The sequence below is a fragment of the Hemiscyllium ocellatum genome, chromosome 12 (assembly GCF_020745735.1).
Source record: "Hemiscyllium ocellatum isolate sHemOce1 chromosome 12, sHemOce1.pat.X.cur, whole genome shotgun sequence".
Lineage (NCBI taxonomy): Eukaryota > Metazoa > Chordata > Chondrichthyes > Orectolobiformes > Hemiscylliidae > Hemiscyllium > Hemiscyllium ocellatum.
In genome coordinates this window covers 51,901,061-51,919,760 of record NC_083412.1, presented here as the reverse complement: position 1 = coordinate 51,919,760, position 18,700 = coordinate 51,901,061, and the positions used below count along the sequence as shown (strand labels likewise).

General features: G+C 38.9%; 2 protein-coding genes across 5 annotated transcripts in view; both read left to right on the top strand.

The window, feature by feature from the left end:
- LOC132820758 (X-linked retinitis pigmentosa GTPase regulator-like) overlaps positions 1–700 on the top strand; it is a 100,013-nt gene extending 99,313 nt beyond the window's left edge. Inside the window, exon 17 of one of the 2 annotated variants that reach the window (XM_060833045.1) lies at positions 125–700. In XM_060833045.1, coding sequence (XP_060689028.1) covers positions 125–361 — 237 coding nt within the window. In that variant the 3' untranslated portion in view covers positions 362–700. The remainder of the gene's footprint in view (positions 1–124) is intronic. The other variant, XM_060833046.1, reaches the window with a different exon arrangement.
- An 8,985-nt stretch (positions 701–9,685) lies between these two features.
- The window catches only part of srpx (sushi-repeat containing protein X-linked), a 74,132-nt gene continuing 65,117 nt past the window's right edge, over positions 9,686–18,700 (top strand). For 2 of the 3 annotated variants that reach the window (XM_060833044.1, XM_060833042.1), the window contains exon 1: positions 9,686–9,822. In XM_060833044.1, coding sequence (XP_060689027.1) covers positions 9,756–9,822 — 67 coding nt within the window. In that variant the 5' untranslated portion in view covers positions 9,686–9,755. Of the gene's footprint in view, positions 9,823–11,344; positions 11,405–18,700 lie in introns of those variants that run through there. The other variant, XM_060833043.1, reaches the window with a different exon arrangement.

Below are 18,700 nucleotides of genomic sequence, written 5' to 3'. Positions count from 1 at the left end.
ATTCCAGATATTAGAAAAAATTCACAAGAAAAGACAATAACTAAATATTATTCTGATTATATTTATTATTTAATTATTTTATTACCGGCCTCAGTAGAAATGATGATTCATGGTTTAATTGCAGATGACATTATTTAAGGGACATTTCACCAAAGATTCTGAAGCAAAGGAAATGCACAATGAAACAAAGTTGGAGGAATCAACCAAAGAAGGCTCAATTGGAGATGACAAAACTGCTCCAAATTTGAACAATTCTTCAGAAGAAATTGGAAATACTGCTTCATCAAATCTAAATAAAACTAATTCAGTGCGGAGTGGCTTTAAAAACAAATATAAGTCGATTACTTGTGTGTTGGTGTAAAGACCCTACACTGGCAGGGAAAGGTAATGTTCCTTCTCAGCAGTTCACAAGAACAACTTGCACTTTAATTATTCAGCAATCCAAAATGTAGCTTTTTTCTACTTTTGTACAATTAATGTGTCTATAAAGGCATAAGTGTTATTAGAATCACTGTTTATGGAGACCTGTAAAGAAACCTTTGATAGCAAATTGATATTATCCTTCCAGGGTTTCAATATCAGTAATGGCATTATGTTTTAATAAATGAGTTGATCAGGATAATGTAAATGGGTATATTTTTGTACAAACAAGCTATGAATTTAATGTTTCAGAACTATGGCTTCAATGGTGCTTTTATATCTTTGTGACTTGATAGAAAACTTGTAAAATTTTCAATGTAAGTAATTTATAATTTTATGTCAGCTGTAAATAGTTTGTCATATGTTTTGAAAATATTGTCCAGAGTATAATTTCTTAACAGTACTTTAACATATTTTATATTAATGCCAGGTTTTACCTATTCATGTCAATTTGAGGTCATAAGTAAAATGGAATTCTCCACAATTCTTACATTTTTCAGAAAATAAACAATGTAATGAAACATAGAATATGACTGTTGAGTGGAATGAAGTGAATGCAGCTATCGTAGCCCTGATGAATAACTGGTTTTAATTTTACAATAACCTGTTAAATGTTATAAGACTTCAAGTGCCTTTTAGAGCAACAATGGTCCTGGAATTTTGAACGTGCATGTTGAATAAAATATAAAAAGTCTCGAATGTGAAAAATCTCAGTTTTGTTTTTTATAGTAATAGCATTTTAGCTGTTTTAATGCTCTCTTGCAGCAATGATTGTTCCAATTGTAACTGAGATCCTTATTCTTTTCACTGCACAGTAATAATTGTGTAAATACTGTCAACAACGTTCACTACATGCAATACTGGAATAGTGAAACATGTTTTAATGTAGTGGTTCTATTTTATTTGTTATGATATCTGTATCTTGGTAGGATTTCAAATTCCTAAACACCTGGCTATCCATTTGCTTCCGTATTGTTGTAGCGCATAGTTCTGTCTCCTACCTTGCTTTGGCCTCTTTCTTCACTTCTAAGTGTAAATTTGAATGTACCTGGGGAATGAATGCTTTTGGCATCTATCACTAGATTTGGCAGAACCACTGAGCCAAATTCTCCTTTGCAAAGACCACCAATTCTTCTATGATAACCTTGTAATCAAACATAACTACTACATTATTTTCTCCACCACCAACAGTGTCCTTAAGTCTAACCTCTTCCATCCTCATGTCTTAACAACAAATGTTGAGATAGTAAACTTCTACCGCTTCCTCTGAGGCTTCCACTCCATTTTGCTGACAAAGTCAAATATCCACCAGGAATGTTCTAACTGTCTCTACTGTGAAACTACTCCCCCACTGGTGGTTTGTTAAAAAAAAAAAATTCCTGGGTGCTTTCTTTAATTTTATCCATGAGACCTATCTCATGTGCCTCTGATTCTTCAGTCAGTGAAATCATGCATTCCTAACAGGTACTGTAAGTATTGGTTATAGTAATAGATTAACAGTCCAGAGGTTGGGAGTTTGTCACAAGTTATGAAATTAAATTCAATAAATCTGATAATATAGACTGCAAGGTCAAAAAAGCAGCTCACCACAACTTTCTGAAAAAAATCTAGGGATGGGCAATAAATGCTGCCCCAACCAGCAACAGTCCACATCCATGAATAAAGAAAAGAAGGGGCATCACCACCACCAGGAAATGACCATAAAGACTGGAAGATTCTCATAAAAATCCACTTATTTCACTAGTATCCCTTACAAATTTACGTTATTGTTCTAAACAAGACATACCTATTATCCATTTTTATTTCCAGTCCAATGCTGTATTTCCAGTGTTCAGTTATTAACTCCTTAAATGTGTTATTGCCGCCCAAATCACCACCCCCTCGTGTGCAACTCCCCATATGAATTAATCCAATCAAACTCCCGTTTCTCTAACAGCATTGAAATTACTCTAATCATGACCACTAGTTACATTTTATGTAATAGACATTCTGGTGCAATATCAACCAGTCTATTCTCTACAAATCTCTCTTCTGTTCCTCGGCTTATAAATACTTGATGTTATTCTTCTATTCCAGTGTAATCAGAGAATGTGGTGTTGGAAAAGCACAGCAGGTCAGGCAGCATCCAAGGAGCAGGAGTGTTGATGTTTTGGGCGTAAGTCCTTCATTCCTGATGAAGGACTTATGCCCAAAATGTTGATTCTCCTGTTCCTCAGATGTTGCCTGACCATCTGTGCTTTTCCAGCATCACACTCTCAACTCTGATCTCCAGTATCTGCAGTCCTCACTTTCTACTACTTGTAATCAAAAAATGTCCAGCAATGCCTTTTGATTCCTTCCAGTGCACCATTATTTTAGGAATCATATTGACTCCTTTCTCTTCCTCATTTACCTACTCCCTGTTAATGACATTGTTCAACTGTGGAGGCAGCTTCCATATTTCTGCAGATGTCCAGCTTTACATCTTCAGCATCTTGTTTAATTCCTTAAATTGTCTCTGTTCAAGTTTGACATCCAATCTTATTGGTGTGCAAGTTCCCCTAATTAAAGATGGCAAAACCTTAAGTATTTTGACCACACCACAAAACTCTGAACGCTTACCACTAAATTCTTCTTCTTCCTAGTTATGTCTTAGACTGAGAGACTGTACAGGCATCAGTATTCAATTTGACCTCATAATGACTTTACAATAACATAGCCTCGCATCCTAAGCTGTCATTTTCCATTTCCATAACCATTGTGGCCTCTAGTGCCAACTCAGTCTAATTTCCACTGAATCCCTTATTCATGTGTTTGACATTTCTCGGTACAATTATTCTCATGCTTCCCTGGCTGACCTCCTCTTCCATTTTTCAGATCAACCTAAATTTGATCTGAATCTAAATCATGTCCTATCCTACATGAAGTTCTGCTTGCCCCTCATTTTGTTCTTGCTGATCTGTGTTGACTGAAATTTAAGTTCTCACCCTTATACTTAAATGTCCCTTTGGCATTGACTTTCCCTATTTTTCTGTGTGAACTCTTCATTCTCTGACTGCCATCTCTTGTGATTTTCCTTCCTTTTAACCTACTATTGATAATTGTTCTTGTTGTCACCTAGACCCTGTGATCTGAAATTCCCTCCCTAAATTTCTGCACATCCCTTAGAAATGGCACAGTTAACCACTGAGAGAGGTCTTTTCATTCATGCTAATTAAATTTATTTGCATATTGCCAAAAAATTAATCATAACCCTCATTTATCTCGAAGATATTTAGCCAGTGGCTGACACTTAACCTTTTCAGTTCTCATACGTGGACCTTTTAATTGCACAATTCTAGCTAAAATCTTCCTGATAAAGCACAAATGAAAATACACCATTGACTCTTTTTATATCCTTCCTACAGTGAGGTGTCCAAAACTGCATGCACTACTTTGACTGAAAACTAACTACTTCAGCAATTCCAAATATTATTTAAAGGAAATGCTGGAAATGCTCAGCAGATCAGGTGGCATCTCTGAAGAAATAGGAGGACCTAATGTTTTAGGTTGATTACTCTTCTTCAGAATGTTAAGATTGTTTTTCTCTTTCCATAGATCATATTAGACCTGCGGTACATATCCAATATTTACAGCTCTGACCAACATTTCCAGCATCTTTACTATTTTACTGATGCATATCTAGGTGGAAAACAAGATTTCCATTCATCTTTTTATAAAAATAATCTTAGCAACATGTTTCAATCATTTTGATTTGTGCCTACATAGCTGGGTGCCTCTATTGTATTTATGATAACACAATTTAAGTTATTTACTTCTGTCATACATACAAAATATATTCCTTCACATTCTTTTATATGAAACAACATCTGTTATCTATCTACCCAAGCTAATTGCTTATATATGTTCCCCTGCAATCTTTCATAATCTTCATGATAATTGCTATACCCACTAAACCCTGTGAATTGTTTTCTTTAAAGTGCCTGACACTGAGGTTGTAAAAGGCACTGAATAAATGCAAGTTACTCCTTTTATTATCGGATGCCTATTTCATAATATACGCTTAATGTTTTATTTTTACGCTTTCATAGATTATGTGCATAGATCAAATGCTCGAATAATTGTATATATCTGTGTTCACATCACTAAAGGCAAATAAGTTGTCGCAATTATTACAAATTAAAGTTTGGCATTTTATTTTATTTGTAACAAATGCCTATCTACTTTTTTCTTTCTAGCTGAAATTATAGGGGACTGAGGTACATTTTAAGTCCGGAATAGTGCCATATGTAGACTCAAATGGTGGGTCTTTGGACATTGCTTAGTCTAGACCATATGTGGTAAGCTAGTCTTATGAGAAAGATCATTTGGAAAGCAAAGTAACTCTCAGCCATCCATATGGTTAGCTGTCATACCTGTTGTGACATTTAGACATAATCAGTAAACTTTGTATAGGCACAGATAATATAATTGAAAACCCAGTGAAATAACTGCAACTTTTTGAAAATATAGTTTTTAATTATGTGCTCTTGTATAATTGAGTTGAGAAAATTAATCTGAGGAAATTAATTCTGTAGGATACTAAATAAGTTTTTAAAAATGTTAAAACCACTTTCATTAAAATTATGTAGGGTTTTGCAGATCTGCTTCTTGTCTCTTACTTTTATTTGCAGAAATAGTTACTATTTTTTCCCATTTACACAGGGAGAGTTGTGGGAAGAGAGAAAACCAGTCTAGACATGTGTCTAAAATTATGAGCAGTTCAAAAATTATCCAACCTGAAATGAACAAACAACTTTAATAAGTTTGACAAAGAACCAACAGAGTAACTGAAAGTAATAGGATGATATGGTTATGTGGCCTGCCTTTGCAAATGACCAGATGGAATATTCACTGCTCTTAAGTGTATTTCTGTTACACCATGTGGTATAATGCCGGTTGTCTTAGGAAATTGACTACTGTTTCGTTGTACAAAGCTAGAGAGTAAAGAGATCCTGATAGACAAAAAGGACCAATGATAACCCTTTTTGTCCTTTGATTAGAATATAACATTGGTGATGTTTGTTAGTGTTGTGACTTCAATATTCCATCAGATAAAAGGAATCAAATATCATTTGATTTGGATTTTTGAATTTTGAACAGGTGGCATACAGATTTTCTGTGTGCCTGAAGTGGTTTAATAATTAACTCTTGTAGCTCTGGTGATTTTAAAAAGAGTCCAGGAGAGATAGCTGGGGAGACTAATGGGAATTTGTTTACATTGGTAAATTGTTATGGATGATCAAATTGAATGGTGCAGTGCATTTGTTTTTCAGATAAATGATTTTGGAATTTCTTTAGTACTTACAGAAAACACCAAAAGCCAGAAAAAAAGCCTTTGGGATTCAGTTGAACAGTTTTTGCAGAAGGCTTGGCTGAAGCTGGATGTGTATGCAACTACTTCCGAGGGAGGGAGGTAGTTTAGGAAGAAGTTACCTTAATGCCAGCATTGAGTTTAAAAGTTCAGACGAGACGTGTTTGGTTAAAACCCTGAAGTGATTATTTGAAGCTGAGGAGGTCTAACCTCAGTTGTACGATTTGATTAGATTTAGCATTTGATTTGATTTATTACAGTCATGTGTATCATATATTATTGTTAATCTCATAAAGGTAGCACTATGTGTGTGTTTTTCAATGAAAGACAACCTCATTAAAGCAAAAAATTAAACAGAATATGATCTGTTGAGACAGATTTCAGTCTGAGATCTGACTTGTACAGTGAAAAGTACATATTCAAAGGCACTATAATTGTTTGGATCCCCACTATTCAATATTTTTGAGGTTAATATTGACCAGAAACTGAACTGGACAGCCATATAACTTTTGTGGCTACAAGAACAGGTCAGAGGCTAGTGATTAATTTAACTCACCAAAACCTATCCACTATCTACAAGGCATAAGTTGGATGTGTGATGGAATATTCACTGTTTACCTGGAAGGCTTCAGCTCTGACAACAATCAAGAAATTCAGCACCATCCTGAACAAAGCAACCGCTACTGATGTTAAATAGCATCAGTATATGTTATCGACAAAATGAATTGCAGAACTTAAGGCTTCTCCAACAATACCTTCCAAACAATTTACTTCTGTCACCTAGGAAGACAAGGACTGCAGATAACATGGAAACATAACATCCTGTCTTGGAACGGTAATTCACTGTAGCTAGGCCAAAATCCTGGAATTGCCTCCATAATATGCTGTGTACTTGCACCACATGGATTTTTTAGATTAGACTTACAGTGTGGAAACAGGCCCTTCGGCCCAACAAGTCCACACCGACCCGCCGAAGCGAAACCCACCCATACCCCTACATTACCCCTTACCTAACACTACGGGCAATTTTAGCATGGCCAATTCACCTGACCCGCACATCTTTGGACTGTGGGAGGAAACCGGAGCACCCGGAGGAAACCCACGCAGACACGGGGAGAACGTGCAAACTCCACACAGTCAGTCGCCTGAGTCGGGAATTGAACCCGGGTCTTCAGGCGCTGTGAGGCAGCAGTGCTTGCCACCGTGCCGCCCACGACTTACAGTGTGGAAACAGGCCCTTCGGCCCAACAAGTCCACACCGACCCGCCGAAGCGCAACCCACCCATACCCCTACATTTACCCCTTACCTAACACTACAGGCAATTTAGCTTGGCCAATTCACCTAACCCGCACATCTTTGTGACTGTGGGAGGAAACCGGAGCACCCGGAGGAAACCCACGCAGACACGGGGAGAACGTGCAAACTCCACACAGTCAGTCGCCTGAGTCGGGAATTGAACCCGGGTCTACAGGCGCTGTGAGGCAGCAGTGCTAACCACTGTGCCACCGTGGACTGCAGCCATTCAGGAAGGCAGTTTGTCACCTCCTCAAAGGCAGTTAGGGATGGGAACAAACACTGGCCCAGCCAGCAACATCGATATCCCATGAGCAAATTAAAACAACAAATCAATTTTCACTGCTCTGGATTTTGGTAAAAGGTCATCATTTCAGTTTGTGAAAATATGAAATTCAGAAATCTAATAAACTGACTTCACGAGAGAGACTGTCAAAATGGGCATACACGTTATTCAGTATTTCAGGCGGTTATCTGTTTCTGCACACTGTAGCCTTATGGTGGATGGAGGGCCGATCAAGCTTTGTGTTACATCGTGCATGCTGTTCCAGCTGCATTCATCCAGGCCAACGGAAGATATTCCATCAGGCACCTGACCTGCATGGTAGATAACAGAGAAATTTTGGTAAGGTATTTGTTTCAGAATATAAAATCTCAGAGATTCTCTTGTAACCATAGTATTTACATAATTTGTTTACCTGAAACTGGTTATGCCTTCAACTGCTTTGGTCCCATGCTGTGGAATTTGTTGGCATCCTAATCTGACTGACCACTTCCAGAAACATACAGTCCATAGAATCCAGGCTCAGGTGGAAGGTTGGACCCAGATTTGGCTCAGTGGCATGAAGTAAGGGTTAGTAGCTGACGGATCTTTTTTCACTAGAATGTTGTTTCCAACGGCTTTCTACGGGACTCAATATTAGGACCCTTGTTTTTTTTTCAAGGTATATGTTGTTGATTAGACTTAAATGTCAGGGGTGTATTTAAGAGGTTTGCCAATGATGACATTGGCTGTATGGTTGATATTAAGGATGATATTAAGTTGTAAACTATGAGAAAATATCAATGAATTGGTTAGATCGACAGAAAAATGGCAAATGGAATCCGACTTGCAGTAATGTGTTTGTGGAAAGCAAGCCAGGCATGGGACTACACAGTGAATGGTCAGAAATGTTATTACACACCTCTGGAGCAGGCAGCACTTGATACTGAGAAATGTATACCAACACAGATCTTGTTTTGCATGCCCACAGACCCCTGAAGATAACATGAGATAAGCTAGTTCAGAAGGCATATTGGATACTTTCCTTCATTAGCTGGGGTGAAGAATATCAAAAAAGGGAGGCTGTGATGGAATTGTAAATAACATCAGGTGAAACCTCAGCTGGAGTACTGTGCAAAACTCTGGTCACAACATTACAGGAAGGATGTGATTGCACTGGAGGGGTATAAAATATATTTACGCAGATGTTTCCAGGAATGGCTATGTTTAGCTATGAAAAATAACTAGATAGACAATGGATGTTTTCCTTTGGAACAGAGTAAGCAGTGAAGACTAGCAAGGCCAGGACTGTTGCTCATCCCTTACTATCCTTGAAGATATGTTGGTGAGTTGCCTTCTATGTGGTCTAAGCACAGTTAAAAAGATTTTTTTATGTCTGTAAAATCATCTTTAAAATCCATTTTGGATACCTTTATCAGCTTGCTGCACCCAACATCCATTGTATTGCGATCTTTGATTTGCCTTGAGGTAATTATATACATTAAAGTAAAGCTGTTGCTGGTAAACATCTCAAAATAGACTGAGCTAAGGCTTCGCTACAGTAATTTTAATTGACCTGTACTGAAATGTTATTACACACATCTAGAGCAAGTGGACTTGAACTCGGGTTTCTGACCCAGGAAGGGATAGTACCATTTCACCGCCAAGAGCCTGAGAACTTGGCTGAACAAAAGCATCAGGACGATTTTTATACCAAGGTTGTCATCCCATGCACCAGTGGTGTATTTGTAATACAACAACCTTGTGAATATTACAATGTATACTATTTTCTGTGGACATTTTTTCTTCCAAATCCGATGTTCTTAAAAAAAGTCTTGATTAACCGTTAATTTGGAATGTCTAAAGATTTTGAAAGCAATTCACAATTAAACTGCCTTTTTTTTAGTGGCTGCCAGCAGCACGTTATTTAGTCACAGTCAAAAGATATGTGGATGAGAGCAGAGTTCAAAATCCCTGATGAAGATAGGAGAAAACGGACTGTGCTTGCTGTACCACAGTATGATTAGAAAAAATAAATTACGGCGTGTGTGTATATAAAATCCAATGTAATTAGAAACTTAGTTATGCTTTTAAAGATTGAATAGAAAAAAATGTAATTTCCTGTACTAAGCTGATTTTTTTCAAACATTACCCCTACAGTATACTGTTTGAAAATGCAGAAACATGTTTTCCCAGTGCTCTGGGAAATTGTGACAGCTACTCAAGTATCAGTTAATACTGAAGACTGTCCCCATTCACTCACATTCACTATCGTTATTAGTTATAGAGCATTAATTCGCTGGGCACAGCAGTTGGATATTGCCGGCTGTGATCAGGTATTTTTTGGGACTGGCTTGGAAAAGTGGTTTCCGGTAAAGGCGGCGTTTAGTCGGAGCAGTTTAATGTAAGTTTTTTTATACGTTGAGGGGAAATTAGCCGCGCTCAGAATGGACATTCCAATCAAATGCATTTTTCTGTCTACTGTGTGCATCTTCACAGCGGAGGCTTACGGAGGTAGGTAGTTGTGCCTTTGTGTGGTCCCAGATAAGTTTCCCTTTGCAAAATTTGTGTTTCTTGTATTTTTTTATAGGACAAGGTCGGTCTTTATTCATTTATCACTGGCGTGCACAACAGCTCCCTGCAGGAAAATGGGCTTAGATGGTGGATCCAAGGCTGATTGCGAGCCTTTCCGGGGGTTAGACCGATTTGAAGGGAAAACGCAAAAGCCACATCCCCCCAAAAAACTTCAAATCCCAACTGCTTTAAAGCGAGTAAGCTGGAAAGGGAGAGGTTTTTTTTTGCATGCCCTGCCTTTCGGTGCTTGTGGCTGCAGGGAGGGGGTGGGGATTGGGTTAATGACTTTGTGCAGTTTCAGAAGTTGGTGCGTGGGGAGAAAATCCACCGGAATGTATTGAGCGTTCGGTTTCCAGAAGTGACTGACAGAACTGTGCGTTTCTAGAGAAAATGGCATCTCTTTATGAGAGGCGTGCGTCCCGAGGCCACTTCTCACAGGACAGTAAGCAGCGCCTAAAGCGTGGCATTGTTCCCCTTCAGAAAGAGGCACTCCAGAAGCAGTTACAGCCAGCATTGAATTACAATGTGTACATACACACTCCCATGTCGCGCACCGAAAATAGCTCTGTATGTATAGCTGTAAAGTTGCGAGATAATTTGGAAGCGCTAAGTGAAAACATGTTGATTTGGGACACCCACCAAAGTTTTATTTCATTGTTAAGATGTGCAGTTCTGAAGGAGTCATACTAGATTGGAAACATTAGCTCTCATTTTTTTCTCTCCGCAGATACTGAGTTTCTTCAGCATTCGCTTTCATATTTCTTTTTAAATCCTTTAAAAAGTGGACAAAAGTACTAGTAAACTTGCATTTTCCAGTTGTCAGAGTTTAGAACTTAACTGTGTTTGCCCACTTTTGTTCCCTACCCTCCCTCATCCCAAAATGCACTGAATTTAAGATTTTCAAATTGATCTTAAAATCTAATGTGGCTGTCTGATCACTGCAAACTCCAAGGCTGAAATTTGATTAGATTACCTACAGTGTGGAACAGGCCTTTTGGACCAACAAGTCCACACTGACCCATTTCCCTCTGACTACTGCACCAAACACTATGGGCAATTTAGCACAGCCAATTGACCTGACCTGCACATCTTTGGACTGTAGGAGGAAACCCATGCAGACAGAAGGAGAATGTACAAACTCCACACACAGTCACCCGAGGCTAAAATCAAACGTGGGACCCTGGTGCTATGAGGCAGTTGTGCTAACCACTGAGCCATCATGACGCCCCAGATTGCCAGCTGTGTTTAAGTGCATTAAAAGTTTTCGTCACATGACTTCTCCCCACTGCAATGCCATGACGCTGTTAGCACATGCGCCATTGTAAATCCAATCTGCTCCAGAGCTGTGTAATTTAGTCAACATGGATTTGTAGATGAGAAATCATGTTTGACAATCTTGGTGTTTCTTTTGGATGCTATGAACAAAATAGATAAAGGAGAATATGCTTGCATTTACAGAGAGGTTTTGATAAGGTCCCCTGCAAGAGGTTGATTATCAAAGTTAAAACACATTGGATGAAAGGTAATGTACAGGCATGGATTTGATTGGCTAACAGACAGAAAACAAGGTAGGAATCACTGGGTCATTTTTGCATTGGCGGACTTGTGACTAGTGGGGTACCAGAAGGATTAAAACTTGGGTCCTAGCTGTTTATAATATGTATCAATACCAAATGTAATATGTCCAAAGTTATGGATAACACGGAGCTAAGCAGGAATTTGTGTTGTGTAGAAGATGTAAAATAACCTAAGAGATTTTGGATGATTTAGTGAATGGGATAGACCTAGGCAATGGAATATATTGTGGAAGAATGTGAGGCTATCTACTTTGGTAGGAGTAACTAAGTACAGACTATTTCTTGAATGGTAAAAGGTTAAGATTTGGAGAAGGACCTAAGTGCTTTATCAGTATGTCACTGAGGTTGACGTGCAGATGCAGCAAGCTATTAGGAAGGCTAATGCAATGTTCGCCTTTATCACAGGAGAACTTAACTACAGGGGTAGTGAAGTCTTCCATCTATTGTATACGAGCCTAGTTAGATTTCACCTTGAGTACTGTGTGCAGTTTTGGTCTCTTTACCTCAGGAAGGTCATTGCTGTCACAATGTGAGTTCAACAAAGGTTCACCAGGCTTGATCCTGCAAAAGTGGAACTGCCCTATGAAGAGAGATTGGACAAAACTAGGTCAGTATTCTCTAAAGTTTCAAAGAATGAGTGATGACCTAATTGAAATCCACAAAATACTTAAAGGGATAGACAGGGTAGCTGCAGCTAAGAGATTTCTCCTGGTTGGGCACAATTTATAAATAAAGTTACTCGGTGAAAAGTTGTTTTTCTCAGTGGAGCATGAATCTTTTGCATTCTCTGTTAGTATGTTTCAGGTGAAGGTTGATAATGTTTTTGATTATCAATGTTGTAAAGAATTTTGGGGACTGTGCAGGTAAAAGGCATTGAAATGTTCAAAAAACATTATTTATTTTAATGATAGCGCAATCTTTATAGGCTGAATGGCCTACCCACATTCCTATCTTCCTCTGTTTTGTCATCTTTCAAGGTAGTCAATTTTTGTTACTTTTTTTTAATGTTTGACTCTAATTTGTGAGACAATTACATTTTTTTTTGTGGCTCTAATAAAACAGATTGCATCCTTGACTCCTCTCGGACATCCCCATTCTGCAGCATTATAATTGTTTCCTTAATCCTCTTTTCTCCATTGCTATCTGGCCTTAACATGTAATATCCAGGAATCTTTTGCATCCAATTCTACCTTTGTGTCTAAATAACCTTTATAATCAAATATTTGGTCACTCTTCTTCTAACCTTGCAATGTTTGTGTTTCTGCAAGTTATTGCGACTGTAATTTCTAAGTGCATTGTCCTTTCTATGTAATGATAGCCACCCTGGCTGTTTTATAAGTAAAGCTTCAGCTGGAGTAGTGGTGATTGTTTACCTGCCAGTGAATTCAGTATATATCTCCTGTACTACCGGGACAATATCACTTTAGAATAAACCACCTACAAGATTCACTGCAGCAAGCCAACGGGAAAGAAGGGATAAAAATAGCATTTTAAGGGAACATCATTACTATATGCTGTCTTCTAAGAAATGCATGCTAGTGGGTAAACATTGCCAAGGATAAAATTTTGTGGCTACTGGAAATTAAAACTATAACCAGAAAGTACTGGAAATAGTTGGAAGGTCAGGCAGCATCTAGAGAGGGGTAAAGGAGTTAACATTTCAATTTTATGTCCCATCATCAGAATTGAAAAGGATATAACAGGCATTAATAGTAAACAGGCAAGGAAAGCAGGAAGAGGAGAAAAGAATAAAAGGGAATGTTCAGTGACAGATGGAGGGCAGGAGTTACTTAAATTGTATAACAGATGATGATGCATCCAAAAAATGTTGGTCATTTGGCAATCTGGTCATGGTAACAAGGTATGTCCATGCCAAAACCACCTGAATCCTGAGACCATGTTAAACATACTGCATTCCAAATCTTTTCTTTGAAACGTAATGGCTTATTTTAATTTAGTGTAATAATTTGTGTTGTCAGTGGCAAGTTGGCACAGACAGCTGGTTGTCTGATCTAATGACATGATCTGATTTAAAATATTACCTGGATTGTACTTGTGACATGATTACAGATTTAATTTGATTGTACAATGCAAAGGAATAGATTAAAATTTGTATTCACAATCCGACACAAAACTTTGAATCTGTGTGTAACAACCATATAAATCATAATACATCCTTGTCACAATCTACAAAGATATTCTATGCAAGGATATCTGGTTAAGACATCAATTCCCCCAGTCCAGACTGATTCTGAAACCATGAGCTAAGCAGAAAGAGGTAACTGTGTTGCTGCTGCCACTGAATCATCACTGCAAAAATTCCATTCTGAAAGGTCACTGATGGTAGAACTGTGCATATACCAATCATATCCCTGTCTCCATCCATTCCTGATGTAACCCTATGCTTAATACCCTGCTGCTAGCACAAGGAATCTCCATCATGTGAAGGCTGGCAAAGCTTTTTAACTAATTTTTATAAATTGCATTTTAAGTTTTAAGTTGTGGTTTGTCATACAAGGGCAAGATGTCTGACAGACAGTTGGCAATTAGAGTAACTGGAGAAGAACTGGAGAGGACTGCAGATGCTGGTGTTCAGAGTTGAAAAGTGTGATGCTGGAAAAGCACAGCAGGTCAGGCAGCATCCGAGGAGCAGGAGAATCGCTGTTTCAAGCAGAAGCCCGAATGAAGGGCCTATCCCCAAAACATTGATTCTCCTGCTCCTCGGATGCTGCCTGACCTGCTGTGTTTTTCCAGCACCACTCTTCTGAAATTAGAGTTAAGCGATATGGAGGCTTTACTTGCAACTGAGGAAGCAGCAATAGAGCTGATTTCCTTCTTGTGGTCCTATCATGTCATAAACGACTTGTATTAATATCGTGCCTTTAGCATTTAAAAGCAGAAGCCATTTCACGAACACATAAATAGATTTTTAAGAAATAGTACCAAAGATTGGGATTTTTGAAATAGTCACAATGGACAGTTAGAGTGGTTGTTTTTGATGAATGTTTAAAAAGGAGAATGTGCAGGCAGATAAGCTTAGGGAGAGAATTCCACAATGTGTTCCTGGACAGTGGGAGGGAGGTAAAGTTGCGCTAATAGTTGGAGTCAAAATAATTCAGAGTTCTTGGGCATTCTGTGACTAGACGAGAAGTGAAACCAGAAAGAAGGATGAGAATTTTAAGTTTGAGGCATTATTGACCAGTAAGAACAGCAGTAATGAATGAGACACATAGGATATGGACGTAGGGTTTATAAAGCACAACAGCTGCATTGAAAATCCTTTAACTAGGGAGAGAATAGGGCCCCTTAAAGATCAGCAAGGAACCTTTGTGTGGAGCTGCAGAAAATGGGGGAGATACTAAATGAATATTTTGCATCAGTATTTACTGTGGAAAAGGATATGGAAGGTATAAACTGTAGGGAAATAGATGCTGACATCTTGCTAAATGTCTAGATTACAGAGGAGGAAGTGCTGGATGTTTTGAAATGGTTACAAGTGGATAAATCCCCAGGACCTGATCAGGTGTACCCGAGAACTCTATGGGAAGTTAGAGAAGTGATTGCTGGGCCTCTTGCTGAGATATTTGTATCATCGATAGTCACAGGTGAGGTGCCAGAAGACTGGAGGTTGGCAAACATGGTGCCACTGTTTAAGAAGGGCGGTAAAGACAAGCCAGGGAACTGTAGAGTCTCACCTCAGTGGTGGGCAAGTTGTTGGAGGGAATCCTGAGGGACAGGATGTACATGTATTTGGAAAGGCAAGGACTGATTTGGGATAGTCAACATGGCTTTGTGCATGGGAAATTATGTCTCACAAACTTGATTGAGTTTTTTGAAGAAGTAACAAAGAAGGTTGATGAGGGCAGAACAGTAGATGTGATCTATATGGACTTCAGTAAGGCGTTGGACAAGGTTTCCCATGGGAGACTGATTAGCAAGGTTAGATCTCATATAATACAGGAGAACTAGCCATTTGAATACAGAACTGGCTCAAAGGTAGAAGACAGAGGGTGGTGGTGGAGGGTTGTTTTTCAGACTGGAGGCCTGTGACCAGTGGAGTGCCACAAGGATCGGTGCTGGGCCCTCTACTTTTTGTCATTTACATAAATGATTTGGATGTGAGCATAAGAGGTACAGTTAGTAAGTTTGCAGATGACACCAAAATTGGAGGTGTAGTAGACAGCAAATAGGGTTACCTCAGATTACAACAGGATCTTGATCAGATGGGCCAATGGGTTGAGAATTGGCATATGGCGTTTAATTCAGATAAATGCGAGGTGCTGCATTTTGGGAAAGCAAATCTTAGCAGAACTTATACACTTAATGGAAAGGTTCTAGGGAGTGTTGCTGAACACAGAGACCTCGGAGTGCAGGTTCATAGCTCCTTGAAAGTGGAATCGCAGGTAGATTGGATAGTGAAGAAGGCGTTTGGTATGTTTACCTTTATTGGTCAGAGTATTGAGTACAGGAGTTGGGAGGTCATGTTGCGGCTGTACAGGACATTGGTTAGGCCACTGTTGGAATATTGCATGCAATTCTGGTCTCCTTCCTTTCAAGTTGTGAAACTTGAAAGGATTCAGAAAAGATTTACAAGGATGTTGCCAGGGTTGGAGGATCTGAGCTATAGGGAGAGGCTGAACAGGCTGGGGCTGTTTTCCCTGGAGCATCGGAGGCTGAGGGGTGACCTTATAGAGGTATACAAAATTATGAGAGGCATGGATAGGATAAATAGACAAAGTCTTTTTCCTGGGTTGGGGGAGTCCAGAACTAGAGGTTTAGGGTGAGAGGGGAAACATATAAAAGAGATCTAAGGGGCAACCTTTTCACGCAAAGGGTGGCACGTGTATGGAATGATCTGCCAGAGGATGTGGTGAAGGCTGGTACAATTGCAACATTTAAGAGGCATTTGGACGGATATATGAATAGGAAGGGTTTGGAGGGTTATGGGCCGGGTGCTGGCAGGTGGGAATAGATTGGGTTGGGATATCTGGTCGGCATGGACGGGTTGGACCGAAGGGTCTGTTTCAATGCTGTCCATCTCTATGACTCAGTGAGTGTTCTGTGTGGTTTCTGGTTCTGTTTCTTGAAGAGCATTCTGAGAATGTGAAAATATAGTGTATCACCATTGGCTAATTTGAAATTGGTAATGTTAACAGTAATTGCAGACATGAAAAAAAACATATAAAAATTGAAAATGTGAGAAATATTCAATGAATTAGACAATATCTGTGAAGAAAGAAACAGGATTAGAACTGAAAATTGTTGGAAATGAAACAGTATTTAAGTACAGAGGCAGGGAAAAGGGCAGCGGCGATGAAAGAGCAAAAGGGAAAGTCTCTGATAAGGTAGGAGGTTGATGAAATTCAATAGCAAAAATGATAATATTCCAAGGTACTAAGAGTAATTGTTTTGCTCAGTTGGTTGGACAGCTGGATTGCAATGTGCAGTGCTGCTAACAGTGTGGGTTTAAAATCCCACACCACCTGAGGTTACCAGGAAGGAATCTACTTCTCAATCTCTTCCCTCGTCTGAAATGTGATGACTCTCAGCTTAAACCACTACCAGTTGCCTCTGTCTGATGAGAGAACAGTCCTCTGAGATTATGGCCACTTTCCCTTTAAAGGGGAATTATTTAGCTTAGTTGGCTGGGTGGGTGGTTTGTGTTGGAGAACAATGCCAGCAGCATAGGATCAATATCTGTGCTGGCTGAGGTTATAATGAAGGGTTTTCCTTCTCAACTTCGCTGCTCATCAGAGATATAGTAACCCTCAAGGAGCATACTGGAGGCTGAAGAGGGGTGGGACAGTTGTGTCTGGCATCCGTGGCCAGACTACCTGCTGAGCTGCTGCTATTTGAAACGCTTTACCTGACTATAATGTAAATTCTTTAACTCTGTTATAACTATCTTATTTCTAACCTATTTTTTAGACACTGTAGTAATGCTACTACTTTTCCTTTATAATTCGCTTTTGTATCTGATATTTGCACCAAGGTACTTCTACCTAACATGGCATCATTAAAGACTGCCAATGTGAAAATGTTTCGCTGTGCTCCTATGCTTCTGTACTGGAGTACACGTGACAATAAAGGATATTCTATTCTTAGGTTAAACCCACCATCAGTCAACTCTTTGTAATGAGAGAGAAGACCTGTAATCCTTTAGGACTATGTTAACTTCATTTTTACAAGGTAGGGGAGAAATAAAGCAACTGAAGATGAGTCAGAAGGAGCTATGAACAGTAGCAGCAGAAGTATTTGCAGCACCTGGTTTCTGGAAAAATTGAACCTGTGTATATGATCTAACATTGACTTGAACAATGTTGAGTCTAACAGATTATAAAGTGTTAGTTGAGATGCTCTTGCCAAAACTTCATTTGCTTTGTTGGAACAAAGTGTAACTTTGGGTTTATAATAATTGCACGTTTAAGAAGGTGCAGTTATTCCAAATTCCAAACAAATGCAAGCTGCTGTGTGATTTCCACCTGGTAGTGATCCCACATTTTCGTGCACTTAAAATCCTCTGAATTGTAGTTTTGCTCCCATTTTTTACTTATTTACCAAATGCAAATGCCCTGCTTCCTCACTTGCTGAGTTTAGGATGATTATTCTGCCACTTGGGCTGTACGTGAGACATCTGTTTGGTTTTGTGCAGCATAGTTTGTCTTTCAAGTACAAAAGGAGCTTGTACTGAGGCTTCAGCAATAGACGTTGACTGCACAGGGGTCTTGGCTTGTTTGGAACCTATTTAGCAAGGAGCACTCTCACTGTTCAATACTTCAGTAGCTGCCTTTCAATGGATGGGGTTTGTCACAAGGTGCATGTTACTGACTCCTCGACCCAAAGAATACCTGCTCATGGACTTTTCTCAGGAATATTGGGTGCTGAGACTGAAAGCGGGTAGATGGTGAATTAAACATTCTGAAGAGGAAAATGATGTGCAGCATGAATGGTTTCAATTAGTTTGAGAATTTTTGTCATTTGTTGATATGAAGCTAAAGCTGAAAGTGGCAAGGAACAGTACCTTTTAAGAGGCCTGAAACATATAAAAAAGGTTCTTCTAAATAATTGTCAGGAGTTAATAACTTTCACTTTTGTCTACTGATACTGATATTGTATGACAGATATTTGATGCATCTAGAAATGAATCATAATTTTCATTGGAAATTAATCACTTTAGTGTATAAAACCTGAGCATTCTGGCAATGCAGCAATATTGTATTTGTCAGCTGAGTAAAAAAGAG